This window comes from Peromyscus maniculatus, chromosome 5, assembly GCF_049852395.1.
Source record: "Peromyscus maniculatus bairdii isolate BWxNUB_F1_BW_parent chromosome 5, HU_Pman_BW_mat_3.1, whole genome shotgun sequence".
Classification (NCBI taxonomy): domain Eukaryota; kingdom Metazoa; phylum Chordata; class Mammalia; order Rodentia; family Cricetidae; genus Peromyscus; species Peromyscus maniculatus.
Genome location: NC_134856.1, coordinates 39,790,112 through 39,812,452, shown reverse-complemented (window position 1 = coordinate 39,812,452; position 22,341 = coordinate 39,790,112). Strand labels below are relative to the sequence as shown.

The 22,341-nt window shown below is 50.6% G+C and overlaps 1 protein-coding gene across 3 annotated transcripts; it reads right to left on the bottom strand.

The window, feature by feature from the left end:
• Nucleotides 1-4,286: 4,286 nt before the first annotated feature.
• Has3 (hyaluronan synthase 3) lies at nucleotides 4,287-15,384 on the bottom strand. Of its 3 annotated transcripts, none has more exons than XM_042277637.2 (4): nucleotides 15,255-15,384; nucleotides 11,325-11,945; nucleotides 7,247-7,348; nucleotides 4,287-6,302 (listed from the first exon to the last, which is right to left on the bottom strand). In XM_042277637.2, the coding sequence occupies exons 2-4, from the start codon at nucleotides 11,943-11,945 to the stop codon at nucleotides 5,379-5,381; spliced, it is 1,647 nt and encodes a 548-aa protein (XP_042133571.1). In that variant the 5' UTR covers nucleotides 15,255-15,384; the 3' UTR covers nucleotides 4,287-5,378. The 3 variants fall into 3 exon arrangements, with proteins under 3 accessions (XP_042133571.1, XP_006974213.1, XP_076428232.1); XM_006974151.4 differs by lacking the exon at nucleotides 15,255-15,384 and adding an exon at nucleotides 14,785-14,870; XM_076572117.1 differs by lacking the exon at nucleotides 15,255-15,384 and adding an exon at nucleotides 13,968-14,100 and having other exon boundaries at nucleotides 4,355-6,302.
• Nucleotides 15,385-22,341: the final 6,957 nt, after the last annotated feature.

Here is a 22,341-nt window from a genome sequence, read left to right as displayed (position 1 = left end):
AGAGGACATAGTTCTGAGATCCCAGCTGTTTCTTTACGTCTGAACTGTGCCTCTAACCTCATGTGTTGGAGGCTTGGTCTCCAGCAAGGCTCTTTGATGGAGGTAGGAGGTGGATTCTTGAACGTCACTGGAGAAGCAGCTCTGTTGACAGTCATGCTTTAAGAGCTAACTGGGAAGTGCTGCGGACTGCGGGAAGCAGCGCACAGCTGGAGAAAGCCGGTCACTGTGAGCATAGTGTGTTTTGTCCCTGGCTTCCTCTAGCTCTCTGCTTCCCTGCAGCTTCTAGGTGAGTAAGTTTACTTGAGGACAGGCCCCCTTTTAGGATACTCTGCCTCACCATGTACCCAGAAACGGAGTCAATTGATAGGATACCAAAATGTGAGCCCCAGTGAACCTTTCCTCCTGAAGTTCACTTTGGTACTTTGTCACAGCAACGGACACACCAGCATTATGTAAGGGTTTTTATTTTGTTAAGTGCGGTAAAAAAATTGTTGACCTGAAAACAACAAAAAAGCAAATCCCCCAAGACAATGAAAATGACAATGCCAGAAGCAGCCGCTCGTGGTTGCCAGCAACAGGTTGGCAGCTGCCTTGTCACCTGGAATTGTTTGCATTTTGTGTCATCAGGGCTTGGTGGGCCCAATAAGGCCAATTTAACACTAACTATGGGGTCATCGAGCTCCTCTGAGAGAAAGGTGGCTAGGACCAGTGGTGACTGGCACAAGGCACCATCAAGCTGCCATAGCAACATTAGGAGTACAAGAAACAGCACCAGAATGGCACCTGTAGTGAGCAAGAGGTGGAGGGGTGGGGGTGGGGGGGTGGAAACTCAGGTCCCTAATGGTGCTGCACAGTACTCTGAGCAGTGGAGAAGCTAGAAAGTGTGAAGACTACTGAGGCCCATCCAGCTCAGGAGATGCTGTTACTTGGCATTGGAGCAGCCAGGTCCAGCCAAATTGGGGTTGAAACTCTTGAAGATCAGTGTTAAGAAAGAGGAGCTTGCTGGGCAGTGGTGGATCCAGAGTGAGATCCAGGACAGGCACCAAAACTACACAGAGAAACCCTGTCTCGAAAAAACCAAAAAAGAAAAAAAAAAAAAAAAGAGGAGCTTAAAGCAGCCAGTGTTTCAATCCCATGGCCTTTAGAGAAGAGCTACAAGAAAGGCCTTCCTGAGCCAGAAGTTGGGGGAGGGTGAGCCCTGCGTGGGAACACCACAGCTTGGGTGGTGAGGAGCTACGGAAGGCTTGCCAGAGAAGAGGACAGCTGGTGGAGGAGCTAGATCAGGAGATGGGCATCAAGTCAGGCAGCAGTGGCACACTCGGGAGGCAGAGGCAGGCGGATTTCTGTGAGTTCAAGGCCAGCCTGGGCTACAGAGGGAGATCCAGGACAGGCACCAAAGCTACACAGAGAAACCCTGTCTTGAAAAACCAAAAAACGAGAGAGATTGGCATCATTGCTGGTGGAGGAGTTTGGGTAGAGGATGTACAGTGCTTGAGACCCGCAGGACCTCACTGAAGAGCATGCATGAATTCCAAGGAGAGACTGATGTTCACCTTTAAGGACAAAAGGTGTGCTGCCAGAGGAGATGTGCTGCTGGTGGTGTGAACCTGGGGATAAAAAGTTGGCTGAGAAGAATGTGGAAGGAGCCCTAGCACCTGCTTTTTTTGCACCTAACCTTGCCATGCAGGTGTTTTGACACAGCAAAATCTTTGCTCTTTGGTAGCCAGATAAGATGGGGAATTGGAGAAGAACTGGCTAGACACCTTCCATGGGAACCAGAGTGATACTCCAGTGGTCTCATGAATGAGAACTGCAGAGAACTGGGTCAGCCTGCAACTACACAAGTTCAGCAGGGCCTCAGCTCATCTGAAGTACTCACTCCACACTCAAGGAGATGGTGACCTTTGAGATGACTAAGCAGAAAGGAAGATGCTGTTTAGCCTCTTGAACAGTAGACTCACAAGGGGGACTTAAGTTCCTTACTGCTGGGCAAAGGTCAGCACCAACTACCCAGAGTGGAGAGGTGGTCCTGGAGAAAGAGGAAGCCAGTAGCTTCAGTCTGCATCCTCACCTGATGATGCTGGAGTAGAGAACATAGACATCAGCAAGAATGACAGAGGTGGAGCTCTGCTATCAGAGCCCGCAGGTGCAGAAGGAAAAGGCAGAGTTAAAGCAGCTGGGTGGGGTGGGTGAGGGACATTGGTTGTGGTCCCTACAGTGACTACAGCAGCTGTAAGACAGCATCGAGAAAGATGCTAGGAGCTTGTGAAGCAGGAGAAAGATCATCCTGAGAAGGGGGTCCTGGTAGAGCTCTGCTGCACTCTATGAGGAATTCCCACCTATGATATGTCTGACCACCTGCAGGAACAGGAGCAGAAGCTCCTGGATTTGAGTTAAATAAGGATCACATCCTTAGTCAGAATGCTTTCTAAATAGTCAGGGGAAAGGAGCTGGAGCATGAGCAGCCTGCATAAGCAGCAACAAGAGTTCTCAATCTCCTCCACCATTCCTGGACAAGGAGCTTCTTGTAAAGAGGGCTGGTCACAGTCCCTCTGCTGGGTCCCGTAGTCCAGAGTATGGCCCCAGCATGCTGCCTCCCCTAGCCGTGTACGGCACTGAGAACAAGATCATTAAGTATAGACAGCAAAAGGACTGCCATGGCTTCACCTAAGACTTCAAGAGGGGTGGCTATAAGTCTCATGTTAAGGTTGAGTACATGGATAGGTAGGCTAGAAACACAAATCCGAGGAGGTTTTCCAGAAGCCATACCGCTGCTTCGATATGAAGGACGTGGACGAAATGAAGAGAGCCCCGGCTGCACACTTCTGCACTGTGACTGCCTAAGAGGCAAAAGGCCCATGCATTGTGCTCAGTGGCTGTGCCAAGAACATAATATGAACATTGTCACCAAGTAAAGCCACCTCCCTTCTGATTCCCTCCCACCCTTAATGTTAAATAAAGTTCCCTCCTTATTAAAAAAAGCAGGTAAAAATAAATATGTTTACAAATTGTAGAAACAATACAAAAGAGGCTGAAATTGTCAATGAGGAAAAACCCAAATGAGTCTCATTGCAGAATGGCTCCTCCCTTGTAAGAACAGGGATCCAGCTGTAGAGCCAGTTTAGTTTTGCTGCTGAAAAACCTACAAAATAAATTAGAAAATCCAGTCGAGGTCAAATGTTGTAAGCTCACTACTGTCTCTGTGTCTTTAATCTGAGGAGAGTCAGCACAGTACAAGACAGGAGCTGACGGTCGGACAACCAGTTTTCATCCAGAGTCCATTGTCCTGCACTAACCTTCAAGTAGAAGCTGAGGAGAAACACCCTTAGTGGAGTCCGCCCTGTGCTTGGCTGACTGGACTGCCTCCATTGTAGTGTTCAAAATAGTTCACTTCTTAGCGGAAGGGCCCAGAACAACCACCTTTAAACAAACGGCTGCTGCTTCCCGGCCACCATTAGTTGGGCTTGACATCAACCAGCAATTTTATTGGAAACTTGAGGTCTGTGTGCTGTGGCAACTGTAAGCTACACATGGAAAACCCTTGTGTTCATGAGAGGAAGGGAAATTCTAGGGTTTGCCCATCTGTGGTTCAGAGTGCACATCATTCCTTTGTAGGAAGCACCTGTGTACACTGCTCTCCACCTTAGGGTTGGTTCTGAGGGATTAGCTGGCCCCTGTGAGAACAAATGTTTGGAAAATGTAGAGGCAACCCCTAAAGTCAAAGGCTTAGTCATGATCCCAGGTTTTAAATCCAAAAGCTAAGTCTGGTCTGGATTTCAAAACGATATAAAAAGCTCCTCCTCACTCCCCAGAAGAAGCGGGGAATCAAGCAGCTATGAGGGGGTATGAGGGAGTGCTGAAGTGACTGGAGACTGCTGGACCAGTCCCGGCTCTCTTGGTTTCCGGACCGAAGCAGCAAATGGAGGAGTATCCATCACCTGGCCATAGGATTCCTTGGAGAAGCCGCTGAGGAGAATGGGAGGTCTCAAAGATGACCAACTTGGACTTGAGGGTTCGTTTGGGCAACACCAGAAAGCTTTCCACTGGGGATGATTGTCGAGAACGGGTATCTGAAAGTCACACATGCTAACCAGCTGCCCAGGTACTGACCGTTCTAAGATGAGGGGCAGTGTGATCAGAAGTGATATTCTTTCCATGTATGTAGGGAGCAGCCTTGTAAGTCTTGTAAGAGTTAGTTCTCTGCCACGTGAAGAAACTTACCCATGAAAATGGAGAGGGGACTGCTGCCCCCCCCCATAGAAAACAACAACTAAGAACAATTATTTGCCGTTGAAGAAAATGAAATATTGAGTAGGATGTCTAGCCTCGGATCAGAGCTGAATTTGAGAGTAACCAGGTATGTTTTTTTGGTTGTGAGCCTAGCCTTTAACGGCTGAGCTATCCCTCCAGCCCGAGAGTAACCAGGTATGAATGAGCCAAAAAACTAAGACTTCCCTGAACACATTTGAACTTCCTGGTAGATTTGATCTGCCCAGCAAGGTCTCTTGACAGTTTTGGAATCCTTGTAAAAGTCTGAGCAGTTTCCAGTCGGAACACGTTCAGTCCAAGGCCTCCATGTTTTTAGCACCATGACAATCTCTTTGTCCCTCCTGTCAAACTATTTTTGTAAGAGACAGGATCTCATGTGGCCCAGCCTGGCCTTGAACCTCTGATCTCATATCTACCTTCCAAGTGCTGGGATTACACCCATGACACCTGACCGAACTTTCCTTTGTAATATGCACAAATAAAACCCCACCAAACTTAGTACTTACTCCTGGTGGCTTGGCTCATCTCTGGGATGTATGGAGTATATTACATAAAGCACCATTTCTTAGACCCTGTTTTCTGACCAAAGATCAGGTTTCCCAGCCTTGTTATCTCAGGCACAAACTTAATGCATTGATGGCTAATTAGAGGTTGGGGAAAGGGGTACTAGCTGGCCAGACTTGATGGGAACTTCGCTTATATCTCATCATGTTCAAGTGGACTAGGAGGACACTTTCCTAAAGACTGTCGTTGCTTCTGTACCAGTTTTCACAGGATGGAATTTAGCACTTGGTTTAGCACATTTCTGGGTTCTCTGTAGTTCCCAGAAGGAAGTAAAATGTTTTCTCAGAGATCACTGCCTGTGCAAGGGCAAGCAGACAGGTAGCCTGAAAACAAGTCCATCTGCCCTATACCTGAAGAATCAGTGCTGCACTTCCAGAGCAGAGCTACCTACCCAGGCCACACCAGTCACCGTTCTTTGCATTTCAGATTTGTCCTTTCAGCCATGAAACTAGAACACAACACTCCCTCCTCCCTCCCACCCTGTCTTTTCCATTCCCCTCCCCTCCCTTACCCATTGCACTTTTCCCACTTTACTCGGGGTTATATCACACCTCAGCAAAAGCTAGGCTGTACTGCTCTGGCTTTTTCCCACACCTCCGGGCAATAATGGCCAGATAGAGCATGAGGAGGGCCACCCAGTAGCAGCCATACAGGATGGCCCCAGAGACTAGGAAGGCTAGTTCAGTCTCACTGAACAAGTCCTGACAATAAGCTGTGTAGGCTAGGCCCCCTAGAAGAACTGCTACCCAGATGGACACAGGGATTAAGCCAATGAAGTTCACTACAATGGTTTTTCGGCCAGAAGTGCCCCAGCCAGACTTGTTGATGGTAGCAATGGCAAAGATCTTGGCTGGCAGGAGGCTGGACATATAGAGAAGGGAGTAGAGAGACATGAAGATCATCTCTGCATTGCCTCGAAGGAAGCAGGCATAGGTAGCCTTGATAATGCCCACCAGCTGCACCGTCAGCAGGAAGAGGAGAATGTTCCAGATGCGACCACGGTAGAAAAGTTGTATGACTGTGGCAATGAGGAAGAATGGGAAGAAGCCCGTGACCACCGATTCATAGGTCATCCAGAGGTGGTGCTTATGGAACCACAGAGAATTATAGAGCCATTCCCGGAAGTATGACTTGCTCCAGCGGGTCTGCTGGTTGAGCCATCGGAGGTACTTAGTGGGGGTCTCTGTGAGGCACTTAGAGCGTGCTGTGTACTTAGTCCGGTAGCCAAGACTCAGGACTCGATTGGTCAGGTGTCGATCATCCCCAAAACTGCACTTGCTGCCTAGGAACTTCTGGTGGTACCAGTCCTCCAGGAACTGCTGAAGGAGGCTGTTGCGGTACATGCCCAGAGGCCCGCTGATACACTGCACACAGCCAAAGTAGGACTGGCAGGCCCGCTCCACGTTGAAGGCCATCCAGTACCGCACACTGCTCAGGAAGGAGATCCATGAGTCATACTTGTTGAGGATCTGTAAGGGAACAAAGATGCTGTGTTCATCTGAGGCCTTTCTACCCTGGGTAGTACTGCTCACACTCCTGGGCATTAGTTCTGGACTTAGGAGAACTGAGGAATCTGAAACTCAGAGTGGTCATATAAAACCTCACTCTCCGCACCAGCTCCACCTTTACGCCAGCACCTCCATGGATTCCCAAGTAAGATGCTCAGTGGTCAGTGCCTTGTCTCAGGGGAGGCATTGGTGGTGGCAGAGAAAAGGCTTCAGGAAGAAGCAGGAAGCAAAACCACTCTACCTGTCCTGCTCCTCGGTGGCTGGTAAGCCTTTAAGAGGACATGACATGGCCTGCAGTGTCCTCTGGTTCTGCGTGCTCAACATACTGCCTATAGCTCTTTAGCCTGTGGTCCCTAAAGCATGGGCTTTTCAAGGAACCTACTTGGGAGCTATCAGCTACACTGTCAGTCCAAAAGGAAGTAGTTTCTGAGACCTGCAGTATCCAAATCCTATGTCCTTCCGAATACAAATGTTTTGAATTTATTTTATGTGTGTGGGTATTGCCTACATGTTTGTCTGTGCACCACTGGCATGCATGCCTGTGGAGGCCAGAAGAGGGCATCAGATCCCTTAGAACTGTAGTAGTGACCTCTTGTGAGTCCTCATGTAGATGCTGGTGATTGAACCTGGGCTGTAAGAGCAGCAGTAATCTTAACAGCTGAGCCATCTCCCCAGCCTCCCACTTCAGCTTTTCTAATGCTTCCCTCCCCTTACTCATGTTCACGAAGAGCAGGAAATGAGTTGGGCGTCAGAGAAGTGAGCCCTTGAAGGCCAGCAAAAGCTATGAGGGAAACTGCTCCCCAGATTCTGGTAAGTCCAGAGATTCATTTCCCACACATTTTCCACTGGGTTTAGAAACAGAAAAGGTCAACCCCAACCGCCAGGAACTCCTGGTTACTCCTTACTTGGACATCTCCTCCAACGCCCCCTACTTGAGGATCTTCTTCCAAGACTCGAAGCATCTCAATGGTGCAGGCTGGATCCAGCACAGTGTCAGAGTCACACACCTGTGGGAAGTGCACTCACCGTCAGGTTCTCTGTACGTGTCGTCGTCGTCGTCGTCGTCGTCGTCGTCGTCGTGGTCGTGACCCCCCCCCCCCCCCCCCCCGCTTCAGGAAGCTGCTCCTGTCTGAGGAACCTGGCCCCCTCCACATTTACTGCCTGCAAACGGCTCTATGCTAGGTAGAAGGCGCGGGGGAACAAAGGGAAGAAAGACGGACAGCCAGCTGACAGTTCAGGTGCCGTGAGGCTAAGGAGAGCACCCCAGGAGATAATGTCAGGGGCTACTGCTGAGGTGATCTCATAAGTAGTCTGCTACCAGTGCTCTGATTTCAACCCTGACCTCCTGGTGAACCTATGGCCTGTGACAAGGAGTCTACCTGCCCAAGAGCCCCTCCATGAGACGAAGCTGCTGCCCAAGCATTCTGTGCTTGGAATCTTGGCCAAGTCCTTATGACAGGTCTATGTGGCCAGCAGCTCCTCTGGTCTGATCTACTCTGAATAAGCTGGCAGCTGGCAGCAGTTGCCAACAATCACACCCTGCATCAAATCCTGTCTGCAAATGTAGCTCCTTCCCTCCCGGTCTAACACTGTTAGTTGCACCTGAACTCTGGGTACACACACCACGGTGGCTGGCTGCCTGTCTGTCTGTCTGTCTGTCTGTTTGCCTGCCTTCTTTCCTTCCTTTCACTTTGAGATAGTCTTTTTATGTAGCCCTGGCTGTGCTGGAGTGCTGTGTAGACCAGGAAGACCTCGAACTCAGAGATCTGCCTCCCAAGTGCTGGGACTGAAGGTGTGAGCTACCATGACCAGCCGTTTCTGTCTGTTTTTTGAAATTACTGAAATGGTCCTGGCATTCCATTGGGCAGGGAAACTGGGTTTACTAACCCGTTGACTGGACTCTATGGTCACTGTTCTCAGAGCAGATGAACTTAAACCCTGTTCCATCGAAGCTTTTACTAAAGTTGCTGGCATAAGCAACTTTAAATTCAATTAAATTCCCAGAAGCAAAAATAAATAAGGCTGCCTCTGACACCCCAGTCTTCCCGGTTCTCTTCATGTTAGAAGACAGGGTCGCACAAGCAAGCAGCAGAATGCTAGGGGGAAACCCACAGCCATCAGCACCAGTTCTGCTTCCTCTCCCCTCCCCACCAGACGTCCTTCCATCCTGCTGGAGCTGGGGAAGGTCCAGGGAGCCTCCTTCCAGAATCCCAGAGCCTCCTCAATTAAAAGGCCAACTGCTCGATACTGCTGGCCTCGGCTCAGTGACCATTTCTAACCCCTTCTCCTCCACACTGCTGGCCTCGGCTCAGTGACCATTTCTAACCCCTTCTCCTCCACACTGCTGGTCTTGACTCAGTGACCATTTCTAACCCCTTCTCCTCCATACTGCTGGTCTTGACTCAGTGACCATTTCTAACCCCTTCTCCTCCACACTGCTGGTCTCGGCTCAGTGACCATTTCTAACCCCTTCTCCTCCACACTGCTGGCCTTGGCTCAATGACCATTTCTAACCCCTTCTCCTCCATACTGCTGGTCTTGACTCAGTGACCATTTCTAACCCCTTCTCCTCCACACTGCTGGTCTCGGCTCAGTGACCATTTCTAACCCCTTCTCCATGCTGCTTTGCTTCATCCACTTCAGGAAGGGCCTAGCTAAGCAGTTAGGGAAGGAAGAGTAATGTCTGCCTGCCTGGTGCCCCCACTGCCTGGGCAAGGGTTTCCCCACAGAGAAGCAGATACTCTTTAGCAGGACTGTTGGAAGGCTGGCTGGAACTCAGCAAACACACACTGAATGTAACTCAGGGCTGCCTTAGGTGGGGCCCAGGACCATCAAGAGTAGAGCATGGCTGCTTTAGTGGGAGTCTGTGAAGGTCCACCAGAACACACACACACACAGTCAAGAGAGGCAAAGCAGGTTGGCTCCTCTGCTTCAGGGAATGGCTGACAAAGTCATTGTCGCCTGAGCATTTGTCAAGACCAAGGGCTTTTTCTTGTATTTCTTGGTTCTAAGATCAGTTTAACAAAGACCCCAAGTCCTCAGGGAAACTGCAGAATCAAACAGCCTTCTAGGCACACCCCTCCTTACATGCTTGGGTCCATGGAGTTAGGAAAAGAACATTTAATAGCAATCAAGGACTGAAGATGATGCCTATAAGACGGAATCAGTACACAGTGAGCTACCAAATCAGCCACTGTTCTTCCAAGTGCTCATAAACAAATGGCAGGAGCCATCGGCAAATGTAGACGAGAGGCTGTGAGGGATTCTGGACCAGAGCCTGGGCAACTGAGTTGCCCGTTTCTAGTTGGTACTGAAATGTACACTTTCAATCTTTTCTGCTCTCTCTAGTTTGTATTTGGAATTTTGAGCTGTGTAAACCTTGCCAGTCTAATGGAATGTCCAGGCTGGTGCCAGTCACCACTTGGTCTGAGCAGGGTCTGTTTAGAGTTCCAGACCTGCCAACACTGGATAAAGGAAGTTGGTCATTCATAGACCCGAGTCCCTCCAGCTGCTGTCTTAGACATGACTTAACACTAGGAAGAAGGGGACTTTGTGGTCCTAACTCAAACAAAGCTGAGTGGTTTTTAGCAGAATCCTTTTACTCAGTATACTTAATTTTTCTTTTCCTGAGACAGGGTTTCTCCTTGCCTGTCCTGGATCTTGCTCTGTAACCCAGAGCTCTGGCCTCCCCAGTGCTGGGATTAAAGGCGTGCACCGCCATCGCCCGGCTACTTAAATTTTTTTTTTTTTTTTTTTTTTTTTGGTTTTTCGAGACAGGGTTTCTCTGCGTAGCTTTGCGCCTTTCCTGGAGCTCACTTGGTAGCCCAGGCTGGCCTCGAACTCACAGAGATCCGCCTGGCTCTGCCTCCCGAGTGCTGGGATTAAAGGCGTGCGCCACCACCGCCCGGCTTAAATTTTTTTTTTTAAGATTTATTTTTATGTCAGGTGGTGGTGGCGGCGGCGGCGGCGGCGGCGGCGGCGGCGGCGGCGGCGGCGGCGGCGGCGGCGCACGCCTTTAATCCTAGCACTCTAACACTCGGGAGGCAGAGGCAGGTGGATCTCTGTGAGTTCAAAGCCAGCCTTGTCTGCAGAGCGAGTCCCAGGACAGCCAGGGCTACACAGAGAAACCTTGTCTCAAATAAATAAATAAATAAATAAATAAATAAATAAATAAATAAATAAATAAATAAATAAATAAATAAATAAATAAATAAATAAATAAATAAATAAATAAACAAATAAATAAACAAACAAACAAATAAACAAATAAACAAAAAACCAACCAAAATAAAAAAGAAAAGATTTATTTTTATGTGTATATGGGTGTTTTGTCTTACGTGTAAGTCTGCACCACATACATGCATTGCCTACAAAGGACACAAGAGGGCGTCAGATCCCCTGGAACTGAAGTTACAGAGGTTGTTAGCTGCTATGTGGGTTCTGGGAATGGAAGGTGGGTCCTGCAGAACAGCCAGTGCTCTGAACTGCTGAGCTGTTTCTCTAGTCCCTGTTCAGTCACCCTGTTGCCAGTAGTGAGACAGATGCAAGGGCTAAAAGCAAGCCGTGGATAGACCGACCGCCTGATAGGTCTGTTGTTTGACCTGAGGCAAGTTATTCTCCAAACTTCTGTTTGACCTTTCTGTGAACTCAGAAGAGCAGTTCTATTATAAGCAGAGCTATTATAAGTGTTAAGAGAATGGATATATTTGAGGCACCCCAACAGTGCCCTGTATGAAGTCAGTGCTGTGCACCCGGTTGCTGCTGTTATGAGGACATCAGTTCAGGGGCTGCCCAGTTACCATCAGAACCACTGCCCGGGTTTGGTCACCTCCAGGGTTTCTTGAGCACTGTTATGCCTTGTTTATGGGCAAGCAGGCATGGCCAGAACACCAAGAGCCACGCTACGTTTAAAGTTGCTGGAAGAGAGTATGCCTGGTTGGCCACACGTGCCATGTGCACACACTCCTAGGGAGGCAGACTTACCTGGATGTAGTCCACTGAGTTGCCAAGGGCCTTGAAGGCTGTGTACATGACCTCACGCTTGCCTCCCCATTTCTGCATGATACATGAGAAGGTGCTGGCCCACACCACGGCTCGCACGCGCTCCATGCCTTCCTGCAGGCTGGCCTCTGTCTCTCCTTCACCTGCTTCATGGAAATTGCTCCGCCACACAAAGAAGCCAGCTTGCTCAGAGCCGCCCAGCACCTCGTGGAAGATGTCCAGCATGTAGGCATCTTCCTGGCGATTGCCATCCACTACCATGACCACCTTGAGGTTTGGAAAGGCGATGCGCTGAGCTGAACGCAGGCACTTGCGCAAGTACTCAGGGTCCTCTTGGTAAGCAGCAATGCAGAGTGCCACCGAACGTCGCTTCAGCGGGCGCCCTGCCCTGCGCATGCGTCGGTGCTCCAGGAAGGCAAACAGGCTCTGGATGAGCAAATGTAGACCCAGGATGGCACCGTAGAGGCCGAAGGACAAGTAGTGCTTTTCTGTGTGGATAAACTGGTAGCCTGTCACATAGGCTGCCAGGATGCCCCCAAGCACCACCAGGGCAAACAGACTGGTGCCCACCACACGCAGGGCTGTAGTCAGCTGTACCGGCATCTGGGAACAGAAGAGACAGTTGGTCAGGCAGGGGCAGCATTCCCAGTTGGAGGAGCTAGAGCATCCCCAGAGATAGGCTCAGAACAGGAGAAATGACCCACTAATAAAAACCATTATCGCTTATTGAACTTGACCAAGACCACATGGAAACTCAGAAGCTAGACTGCTGGGGTTCAAGTCCCAGTTCCGCCGTTTCTGTCTATTTAACCCACTCCCTTTCTAGCTGTGTGGTCTGTAAAATGTGTTATACTACTAACCTCACAGCATGTTCCAGTAGCGAATAGGTGACGTGTAAGGGAAGTAGAGTAGCATTGATCATAGATAAACCAAAGGCTAGTCCCCTGGGATTGGTAGAGTGACCTGTCTGACCCAAAGCTCCTAATCGGTAAGCCTCAGCAGGGACACTGGGCACAGAGGCAACCCAGGCATGGTGGGAGAAGCGGTGTCAGCCCACGGCCTACAGCCATCGCCTATAACGGGTGAGTGCAGTCGGGAGGGGACTGTTCCTGTGTAACAGCAAAAGGGCCCATGGAGAAGGCAGGGGCAGGGAACATAAAGGCTGTGGGAGGTAGACAGACACATCATTTCCCTTTCCCTCCACCAGCTCAGCAAGAAACTGCCCCGTGTTTGCTTTCACTTTTTTCTTTACTTAGTTGAGAGGCAGGGGGAAAGGCCAGGGGGAAACTGACGGGGGAGGGGCGGGGGGGGGGGGAGTAGAGTTGGGGTGGGGACAGCTCTCCTGCAAGTCCAGCCCCGAGGGCCAGAGGGAACTGCTGCAGGCACTGCGGAGACCCGAGGCTGCGGGGAGCCCCGCCCTCTTGGTCCTAGTGCCCTGGCAGGCTCTCCAGCACGACACGTCCCCTGCCCAGCCACTCGGGCAAACAATGCAGGTTTCCGTTTGTAACGAAGTTGGGGTTCCTAGCACCTGCCCTGTTGGGAACAGCTGTGCATTAATGAGAGGAGCCCAGGACTTGGCATCAGAGACCAAGGGTTGGACAAGCTTCACTGCCTCCTGGCTACCTGACCTTGCCCAAAGACTTAGTGTCCCTGTCCCTAGGAGTGGTGCTAATGATTCCTTGTTTCTCAAATCTAGGTGATTTCCCAGAAAATGGATGCACATTAGCCCGTAAGGGCTTCCCAGATGGGAGAGGGTATGAAGGAGAGGGGGAGGGAGAGGCTGCCCCCCCCCCTCCCCCCCGGCTACCTGCCCCATCTGGAGAATTTGTTTCCACCCTTGTCTCAGACAATGACCTCTCACTTCCAAGGCTGCTTCAACTCTGGTCTCCCTGAAACTGGGCCCCATCCCAACAGGAACAGACTTGGCTGCCAAGGACACCCCTCACATAGGATGGGTGAGGAACAGACAGTCACTGCTTAAATCCGCAAAAGCATTCTTCCAGCAGTGTAGATCTGAAAGAGCGCTTGGCAGCTTGGCCTCTCCGGGAAGCCTGGCCTCTGGGCTCTCTGCCCCACCAGCCCCGGGAGCCACCGCATGATTCCCCTGTAGGACCCCCCAGCCCTCCCTGCACACACCCAGCCCAGGACGCCCCAGGCCTACGTCCTCTGCCCGGTCCCCACTGCCCGCCTTGTTCTGGGAAAGGACAAGAGGTGCCCTGGCCAGCCCAGCAACCTGCGCCCTGGCGCCCCGCTTCGGCGCAGTTCCGGAGGCTATCGGTCAGGTCCAAGGCAGCTACCGAAGCTCTCGCCACGCTCCAACCCGGACCCGGCTTGAGCTTCGTCCGGCTAGCTAAAGCCACTCGGCCACACCCACGTGCCGGTTTCCCACGACCCAGCCGGGAAGGAACGGAAACCCCAAGAAATAACAGCCAAACCAGGCCCTACTCAGCTCCCCAGGGCCCCAGGTACCTTGGCGAAAGAGTGCCTGCAAACAAAGGCGGCATCCCTGCTGTTGTCAGTCCCCTCCATCCGCGGGCCGGACCCCTCCCCCCTCAGGAATTAAGAGGCACCACCTTTGTACCCACCTCCCCACAGAAGACCCAAGAAGGTTCTGCAGCTAGATACCCTATGTGCAGTCAGGCTCTGGCGCGGGCTCTGGTTGAGGTCCGCTGCCTAGACAGGGGACTGTATTTCCTCAAGCCGGTAGACGAGAGTGTGCTCTTACATCCTGGGCCGCTTCCCCCATCCCGAGAAAGCCCGGACTAGGCAAGCTACGGCGCACTCGGGTTCAAGGACACGAGGCTGGGGTGCTTGGCAAGATCGATGTCCCGTATGACAACGGAAGGAAAGAAATGAAAACCTCCAGGCAAGGACGCACGCCTCCCTACCCAGCCAGGAAACTTTGAGGGGCTGCAAGGTTCGCAGCGCCTCTTACGCTGACAGGTGCGCCCTGCAGCCGGGGCCCACGCGCGGCGGCACGGAAACTTGCACTGGCGGCGGCGGCGGCTCCCCCGCTCGAGCCTAGGCGCCCTCGGACCCCTCTGAGCCGGCAAGGAGTGGGAGCTCATCAAACAGACCCGTGCTGTGGGGATCGGATCGCTGGAAATCGTGATGTCCCCGCAGGTGCGAAGCCCCTGCGGGCGTGAGTGGGGGGAGGGGCACACTAGCCTCGCGCCCCGCACCAGTCTCCCCAACCCCCCGCCCCCCGCCTCCTTATTCATTCACAAAACACGAGCCGCAAGGGAGGAAGGGAGAAGGAGAGGCTGCAGGAGCCCAGGATGTTGGAAGAAAGGAAGAGAGACCGGTGGGGAACCCGCGGCATGGACCGCCGCCGGGAATCCTAGAACGGCCGCAAGCCCTGACCATCCGGAACCCTAGGGTCCCCAGCAAGAGGCGCCTGAGGAGCAGCCCGGTACGGCCCCCGCCCCTTGGATGCGCTCACCGTGCCGCCGGCTCCCGCGCTCCGGTGCTCAGCAGGCCCGCGGCGGCTCCATGCCCCTCCTCCGGCTCCGCCGCCGCGCGCTGCTTCTACCGCGCTCCGACTGATGATCGCCGGGCCAGCCGAGCCTCCTTAAGTATTGTGCCCTCTTCCCGCCCCGCCGCCGCCGGGAAAGTTGACAAGAGTGGACCCCGCGAGCGCTGGCTGCTGCTCTCCAGATCCAGGGTCCCTGTGGACGCAGCCCCTCCGGCTCTAGAGTCGCAGCCTCTGCGCACTCTGGGAAACGGGGGACCCCCAGTGTAGCCCAAGGCCCCCGCGGCTCCGCGCCGACCTCCGGGCCAGTAGCCTTGGAAAGGCGGCCATTGTCCCCAGCCTGAAGCGTCGTTAACTTTCCAGATGACCCGTAGGGACCTCCAAAACCGTTCCTGTCCATCCCCGTCCCCACGCCCTGGTCCCGAAGTCTGAAAACCTACCCTGCAAGCGGCTAGCACAGAGTGTATCTTCCCCGACTTCTAAACCAGTGTTCTTCTGGAACCTTCCCGGTGGCAAGAGAGAGGAACAGAGGAGAAAAAATTGTCAAATAAAAAGAAGCTGGTCAAAGAAGGTGTTAACAGTCGTGACAAGCTGAGCTTTGAATTCCGCAGCGGGGCGCTGATGACATTAAGGCTGTTTGCAAAAGCTGCAGATTGGTCTAGCAGGAACCTAGGAGATTCCGGTCTCAAAGCCCAAACAATTCTTCCTCCCCACCTTCACACCTTTATTTCCGACATCCCGACCTCTTAAGTTTCCATCTGACATCCTTGCTAATAGTTGCCAGGCCTCTGAACGCTGGTGCTAGACTTGGGTGAGGTGAGGTGGAGGGGGGTTCAGGAGAGGAGGGTGCTATTAGCAGGAGTTAGAACCAGCCGGAGACCTGGAGCTTTTACATCTCGGAGAAACTTGAAGAGAAATGATAATTAAAGACTAGTTTTAAAAATGAATTTATGGGGCCAGCAACGGTGGTGCACACCTTTAATCCCAGCACAGAGGTAGGCCAATCTCTGAGTTCGAGGCCAGCCTGGTCTACAGAGTGAGTTCCAGGACAGCCAGGGCTACACAGTGAAACCCTGTCTCAAAAAAACAAACAACAACAACAAAACGATGTGTCTTTTAAGTATCAGAGATAACTTGGCCAGCTGACACCATTTCATAGGCATGTGAGCTGCAGTTTGGAAGCTGTGCTCTCAGACTTGTCCTCAGTCCCTCAGTCACTTAACCACAGCACCTGGCTTACCTCTGCATCCTGTCCCATCCTGACAGACAAAATCACTGTGTCACCCTGCTTTGGGGGACATCGCTGCATGGGTTAAAAGGCTTCACAGTGCGTTTGCTTTGTTTTGTTATTTATTTTGAGACAGGATCTCTCTAGCCCAGGATGGGCGCTTGAACTTCCTATGTAGCCAAGGGGATAACCTTGAACTTCTTATTCTTCTTCCTTTAACTCAGAAGAGACAGGTGAGGTCCACCACACCCAGTTTATTCAACAATGGGGCATGAACCCTAGCTTTTGCACATCCATGGTAAGCACTGTGTGCTATCCCCGGCTCCAAAGAATGGGCTGAGACAGGGTTTCTCTGTGTTAACAGTCCCGGCTGTCTTTGAACTCTCTTTATAGACCAGGATGGCCTGGAACTCACAGAGATCCTCCTGCCTCTGCTTCTCCAGTGCTGGCACTAAAGGCTGAGTGTGCTCTTAAAGGCTGTTGAGACGGCCCAGAAAGTAAAGACACTTTGGGTCAAACTTGAGTTCAATCTCTGGGACTCACATGTTGGAAGGGGAGAAGCAATTACCACAAGTCCTCTGACCTCCGCACAAGTGATATATAGGTCCACAATAAATCAATAAAACACAGAAAGGCTGCTATTGAATCCACAATGGCATGTGTGTTGCGCTACAGATCGTCTGAGGGGCCCGGCAATAGCCATCAGCAAATACCGGGATAGAGAAGTGTTTGCTTGGTAAAGAGAATTGTTCAGGAGTCGGTCGGCTTGTTCTGCCACTGGCTGTAACAGTAAACCTCAAGGTCTCCCTCCTAGAAACGAGGGAGAGGACTCTTCCAAGATTTGCAGAGTAGTTGAGAGAGTCCGTACATAGTCAGCCTCCGCCTGAGGTGGTGTCATGGCCATCCTGATGGTCAGTGACTGGCAGCTTTCCAGCTGGTGTTTAGATAAACAAACAATATCTGTCTTGATTCCGTTACAGACCCTAGGAGCCCAGGGCCACCATGCCACCTCAAGAGGCACCGGAGTCTGGAGGGGCCAGGGTCTTAGGGATCTATTTGATCTCCCCTCCTCCCTCCCAGAGTTGCAGTATACATTTTAGATCAAGGAAAGCAAGCAGGGGGTCGGCAGAGCCAAACAAAGGTGCAGTGGCCTCCTGGAGAGCAGATGTTCCACACAGAGGTTCATCTCCCTGTGGTGGGAGGGCCTAGCATGGCCAGGTGCTTAGCTGCTTGAGGAAGCCAGAAATCTAGACCTGTATGTGAAATCTCTTCGTTTTTAAGTGTTAGCAGCTGATTCAGAAGTTGAAAACAAACATTCCATAGGTTAGATAAAATGCACCAGTCATTGGCTGCCAACTGGCTGCTTGTAAAATGTTTAGATGCTCAAGGATTGGGGCAGCCATCTTGAAAAGGCCCAGTTCTGTCCCTTTCCTGACTTCTCTGTGTACACATTCCCTTCCCTGCAGCTTCTCCAGGGCCGGCACATGCTAGTTAGTTTCTAAGACTCCAACTATGACCCGCAGTTTTCTTGTCTCTCTGCTGACTCTAGGGTGGGGCTGGCTCAGCACAACCTTGCCAGTCAGTTAAGACCTTCCACAGAACAGTGGGCCCAAATGCCACATTAAGGACCTGTAGCATGAATCTTAAAAATTCTTATTAATAAAAACAAACCCAGAGCCAGGTATTGGGGTGAATGCTGGAAGATCAGAGAAGCAGAACAAGCCATAGCTACCTCACTTTGCCAATTCCTCAGCTGATCCTGAATCCTTAGACTGGATGCCTCTCCGCTGAACTGTGCAAAAGCCTAAAAGCTTAACCAGCTCTAGTTCCTGGGTCTCATGCCTTATATACCTTTCTGATTTCTGTAAGCACTTCCTGGGATTCAAGGCTCACTTCCTGGTATTAAAGGCGTGAGTCACCATGCCTGGCTGTTTCCAGTGTGGCTTTAAACTTACAGAGATCCGGATGGATCTCTGCCTTCCAAGTGATAGGATTAAAGGCGTGTGTGCCACCATTTTCTGGCCTCTGTGTCTAGTGGCTGTTCTGTTCTCTGACCCCAGATAAGTTTATTAGGGTACACAATATTTGGGGGAACACAATATCACCACAAGGACCGTCGGCGCTCTGCCTATACCAACTGGCTTTGCTCCAATCTAAGTGGTGAACTGTCCCTTTCTGATGTGCAGGACCATATAGTCAGGCAGATAAAAACCGTCTTTCCCTTTGTAAGGCTGGCGGTAGCAGGGAGGATTTGCAGGAATTAGCATCCAGTTTGAGGGGCCCTGTTTGCATTTATTCCTTCATTGGAAAGTCGTAAAGGGGCTGCAGTTTCTCTCCGTGTACCACTGGGGATTTAGAAATAGGGTTAATTCCATACCCAGTCACTTACAAATGTGCATTCAAATGTTGCTGAATCAGCTTTTGCACAGGTTCTAGACACTAAGTCCCTCAATCTGGCCAGGTGGTGGGGGTGGAGAGTGTTGGGGGAGTGTTGGCATATGCCATTAATCCCAGCACTTGGGAGGCAGAGCCAGGCAGATCTCTGCAAGTTCAAGGCCAGCCTGGTCTACAAAGCGAGTTCAAGGAAAGGTGCAAGGCTACACAGAGAAACTGTGTCTCAAAAAACAAAAAACAAAAAAACAAAAAACAAAAAACAACAACAACAAAAAAAATTGTGCCACACTCATTTAACACATTTGGGAAGCCTGCAGAGCAGCCTCAGGCTAGTCACCACCGTGTGGAAGTTTGTCCATATTGAAGATGAATCAGCTCGCGAAATCAAGTTGTCCCAAGAGGCAGTTCATAATTGAAAATTTTCCTTCTTTCCTTCTGCCTTTTTATGAGGCAAGGTGTATTTTGTGTAGCCCAGGCTAGCCCAAACTCTTGGCGCTCCTTCTGCCTCAGTCTCCAGAGTGCTGAGATTGCAGGCATAATTAATGACGATGTGAAGATCTGACTGGACGAAGTCAAGGACATCAGAAGAGAGATCTCTGTTAGCTAGAATGAGTTAGACAGAGGCCCCTGGAGAACATTCTAGACGAGAAGAGAAGCTACCAGGAATGGCAAAGGGAGGCCTGGGTGAAAAGAAGACATTTATCCCAAGAACTCCAGCTGTGTCTGCTGATGGAGTCTAGCTGCTGTGAACAGAAGGTGGCTAGGGACGATCGTGTGTGACTTTGGAGTTGTCTAACAGGCTACAAGGTGGTGCACACCTTTAAGCTCAGCATTCAGGAGGCAGAGATAGGGAGAGCTCTGTGAATTTGAGGCCAGCCTGGTCTACATAGAGAATTCTAAGATAGCCAGAGCTAGAGAGACCCTGTCTCAAAATAAATAAATAAATAAAAATAATTAAAAAAAAAAAAAAAAAAAAAAGACTTGTCGGGCAGTGGTGGTACATGCCTTTAGTTCCAGGACTCGGGAAGAGGAAGAGGCAGGCGGATCTCTGTGAGTTCAAGGCCAGCCTAGTCTACAGAGCAAGTTCCAGGACAGGCTCCAAAGCTACACAGAGAAATATAAGTCTCTCATCTCAAAACAAAACAAAAAAAATCAAAACAATCTAAAACGGCTCTCAAATTGTAGCAGTATGTTCTGTTTCCTCTACTAGGGCTTGCTTTCTCTGGAAGGCAGTGTAAGTCACAATGCTACATAGTAGTGACTCAAAGTGCAGAGTGTGTGCCTTGAGCCCAGAGAGGCGGCTACTCCCCACAAAGCCGTTCTTTTGTAGCTCACCTCTCCTGTGGACACCTTGCCTGGCTACAGTTGCAACTCTGGCTTTGGATGGGAATTGGAACTGCACAGGTTTTAAATTAAGCACCCTCTGCTCTGCTGGTGGCCAGGTGCTTTCCTGCATCCTTGAAGGTCAGGATTAGGTCAGACCAGACCGACAACCCCCAAACAACCTGGGGATGCTTTTTTTCCCTTTTCCCTTAAATTGAGCCCTAAGAGAAAAGGTTTTGTGTAGCCATCTTTCCTTTCTGTCTTCTTCTAAATGAACGTGGAAAACCTCAGAAGGCAGTTATCACCTATCATCTATCAGCTACTAAAAATTATGCTCATGAAGAGAACACAATTACTCCAGAATGTTCGTGTGCATTGTTGAATAAATATACAGAACGCAAAGTTGCTGCTCTGAATTATCATTTCTCTATTATCTATGACTATTTCTCTGTTTTGTTTTGTTTTGTTTTGTTTTGAATTATATGAATTCAGGACTGGAAAGATGGCTCAATGTTTAAGCTCCCATATCAGTGGTGGGAACCGGACTTGGGTCCTCCGAAAGAGCAGCAAATATTCTGAACCACTAAGCCATCTCTCCAGCTCCTTTATTTTTTTTTTTCTTTAACACATTTTTACTTATTTATTGTGTATGTGGGTGTGGGTATGCCACGGCACATGTGGATCAGGGGACAACTTGTGAGAGTTCTCTCCTTCTACCACGTGGGTCCCTAGGATCAAACTCAGATTCATAGCATCTGTAGCAGGCACCCTTTACCTGCTGAGCCGTCTTTCCAGCCCAAAAAGTCATTTTTAAATGGTTAGATTTTGGAGTTTAAATACATGCCTCCTATGCTGACACCAGGTGGGTGAGAAAAGTGTCTAAACCTCAGTCTGCAATGAGAGTTATGAAGTCTAGAGGTGCAGATTTGAACTTGGTGGCAGCAGAAACACTTTGTGGTTGGCCGTATGGAAAAACGGTTGAGGGGGTTGGGGGAGGGGGATGTGCAGAGCTGTGGCAGCCCTTCAGGCACCTGTGAGAATCACAGGACACAGGGCTGGCTGGTGCATACAGGGCTCTGATCCCGTGTCCTCCCCACACGGTTTCATAGGGATCGGGGACAAGGGATGGGCAGGGTCTTACTTAGTTGTGGTTTCCACTGCTGTGATAAAACGCCATGAACAGAAGCACCTTGGGGGAAGGGTTTCTTTCAGCTTACAACTCTCAGGTCACACTCCATCACTGAGAAAGTCAGGGCAGGAACTCAAGGCAGGAACCGGGAGGCAGGAGCTGCTGTAGGGGCCATGGAGAAACACTGGCTTGCTCCTCATGGCCTGCACGCTTTTTGTTTTCTTAAACACTCCAGCATTGCCTGCCCAGAAGTAGTACCACCCACCATGGGCTGGGCCTCCCCACATGATCATTAATCAAGAACACACCTCACAGACTTCCTCACAGGCAATCTGAGACAGGCATTTTCTCCACTGGGGTTGCTTTTCCCCGATAGTTTATGATGGTGGAGAAAACAACCAGGCCGGAGGCATGCTAATCAGAGGCTCCAAGAATCTCCCAGGAGGAAGCTTCCCCTAAAGAAACTCATGTCAATGGCAGTGTCTTCCCACCCAAGGGTCTTTTCTCCTTCGGGGGTTATAAACCTTCTCCATGTGCAAGTCCACACACACACACACACACACACACACACACACACACACACACACACTTCCCCAGACCTTAATGGCCCCCAACCTTAATGAAACACAGCCCTGTGTGCAGTCAACCTCTCAGATCATTTGGTTCATGTTACCTGAACACCGAGTACAAGTGTTTTGTTGGTGGTGGGTTTTGCTATAGCGGATATTTTGTTCAGTTGTGTTTTGTTTATTGTTTGTTTGTTTTGGTTTTTCAAGACAGGGTTTCTCTGGGTAGTTTTTGGTGCCTGTCCTGGAACTTACTCTGTAGACCAGGCTGGGCTTGAACTCACAGAGATCCACCTGCCTCTGCCTCCTGAGTGCTGGGATTAAAGGCCGCCACTGCCGCCACCCAGCCTATACCAGGGATTGAACCAAGGGCCCCACATGCAGGGTAAGGGCTCTCCCACTGAGCTGTGTCTCCAGCTCATCAATTATAACTCTTAAATGTGCTGGCCTGTCTGCTGTCTGTCTTCTTTCTTGCTTAAGAGCAGTATTTATCACTGTCACAGGGGAGGTCCACAACCGAACCATCCAAATGTATTCAGAGGAGAGCTGAGGACAGCGGCCATCTCTATGGCTGTGTGGGGATGGCCTCCTCAAAATTCATTCCTCTTGCAAGCACACACCAATGCAGCGGTTCTCACTCCTGTCTGTTATAAATTAGATTTTTAAAGCCCGTGGGGCTTTTTAAAAAACACTAATGGCTGGAACCCATCCCAGATCAATTTTTCTCAGTCACTGGGGTAGGCCCCAGGCTTGAATATTTTACATTTCCCAGGCGACTCTATTATGCATCCAGGGTTGAGTGCACATCCCCAGGGTTCTCCTTAGCTGGGATCTGCAAGGGCATTTCTTGCACGGAGAAGCAAATGGGAGCCAGCCACTCTGGTGGT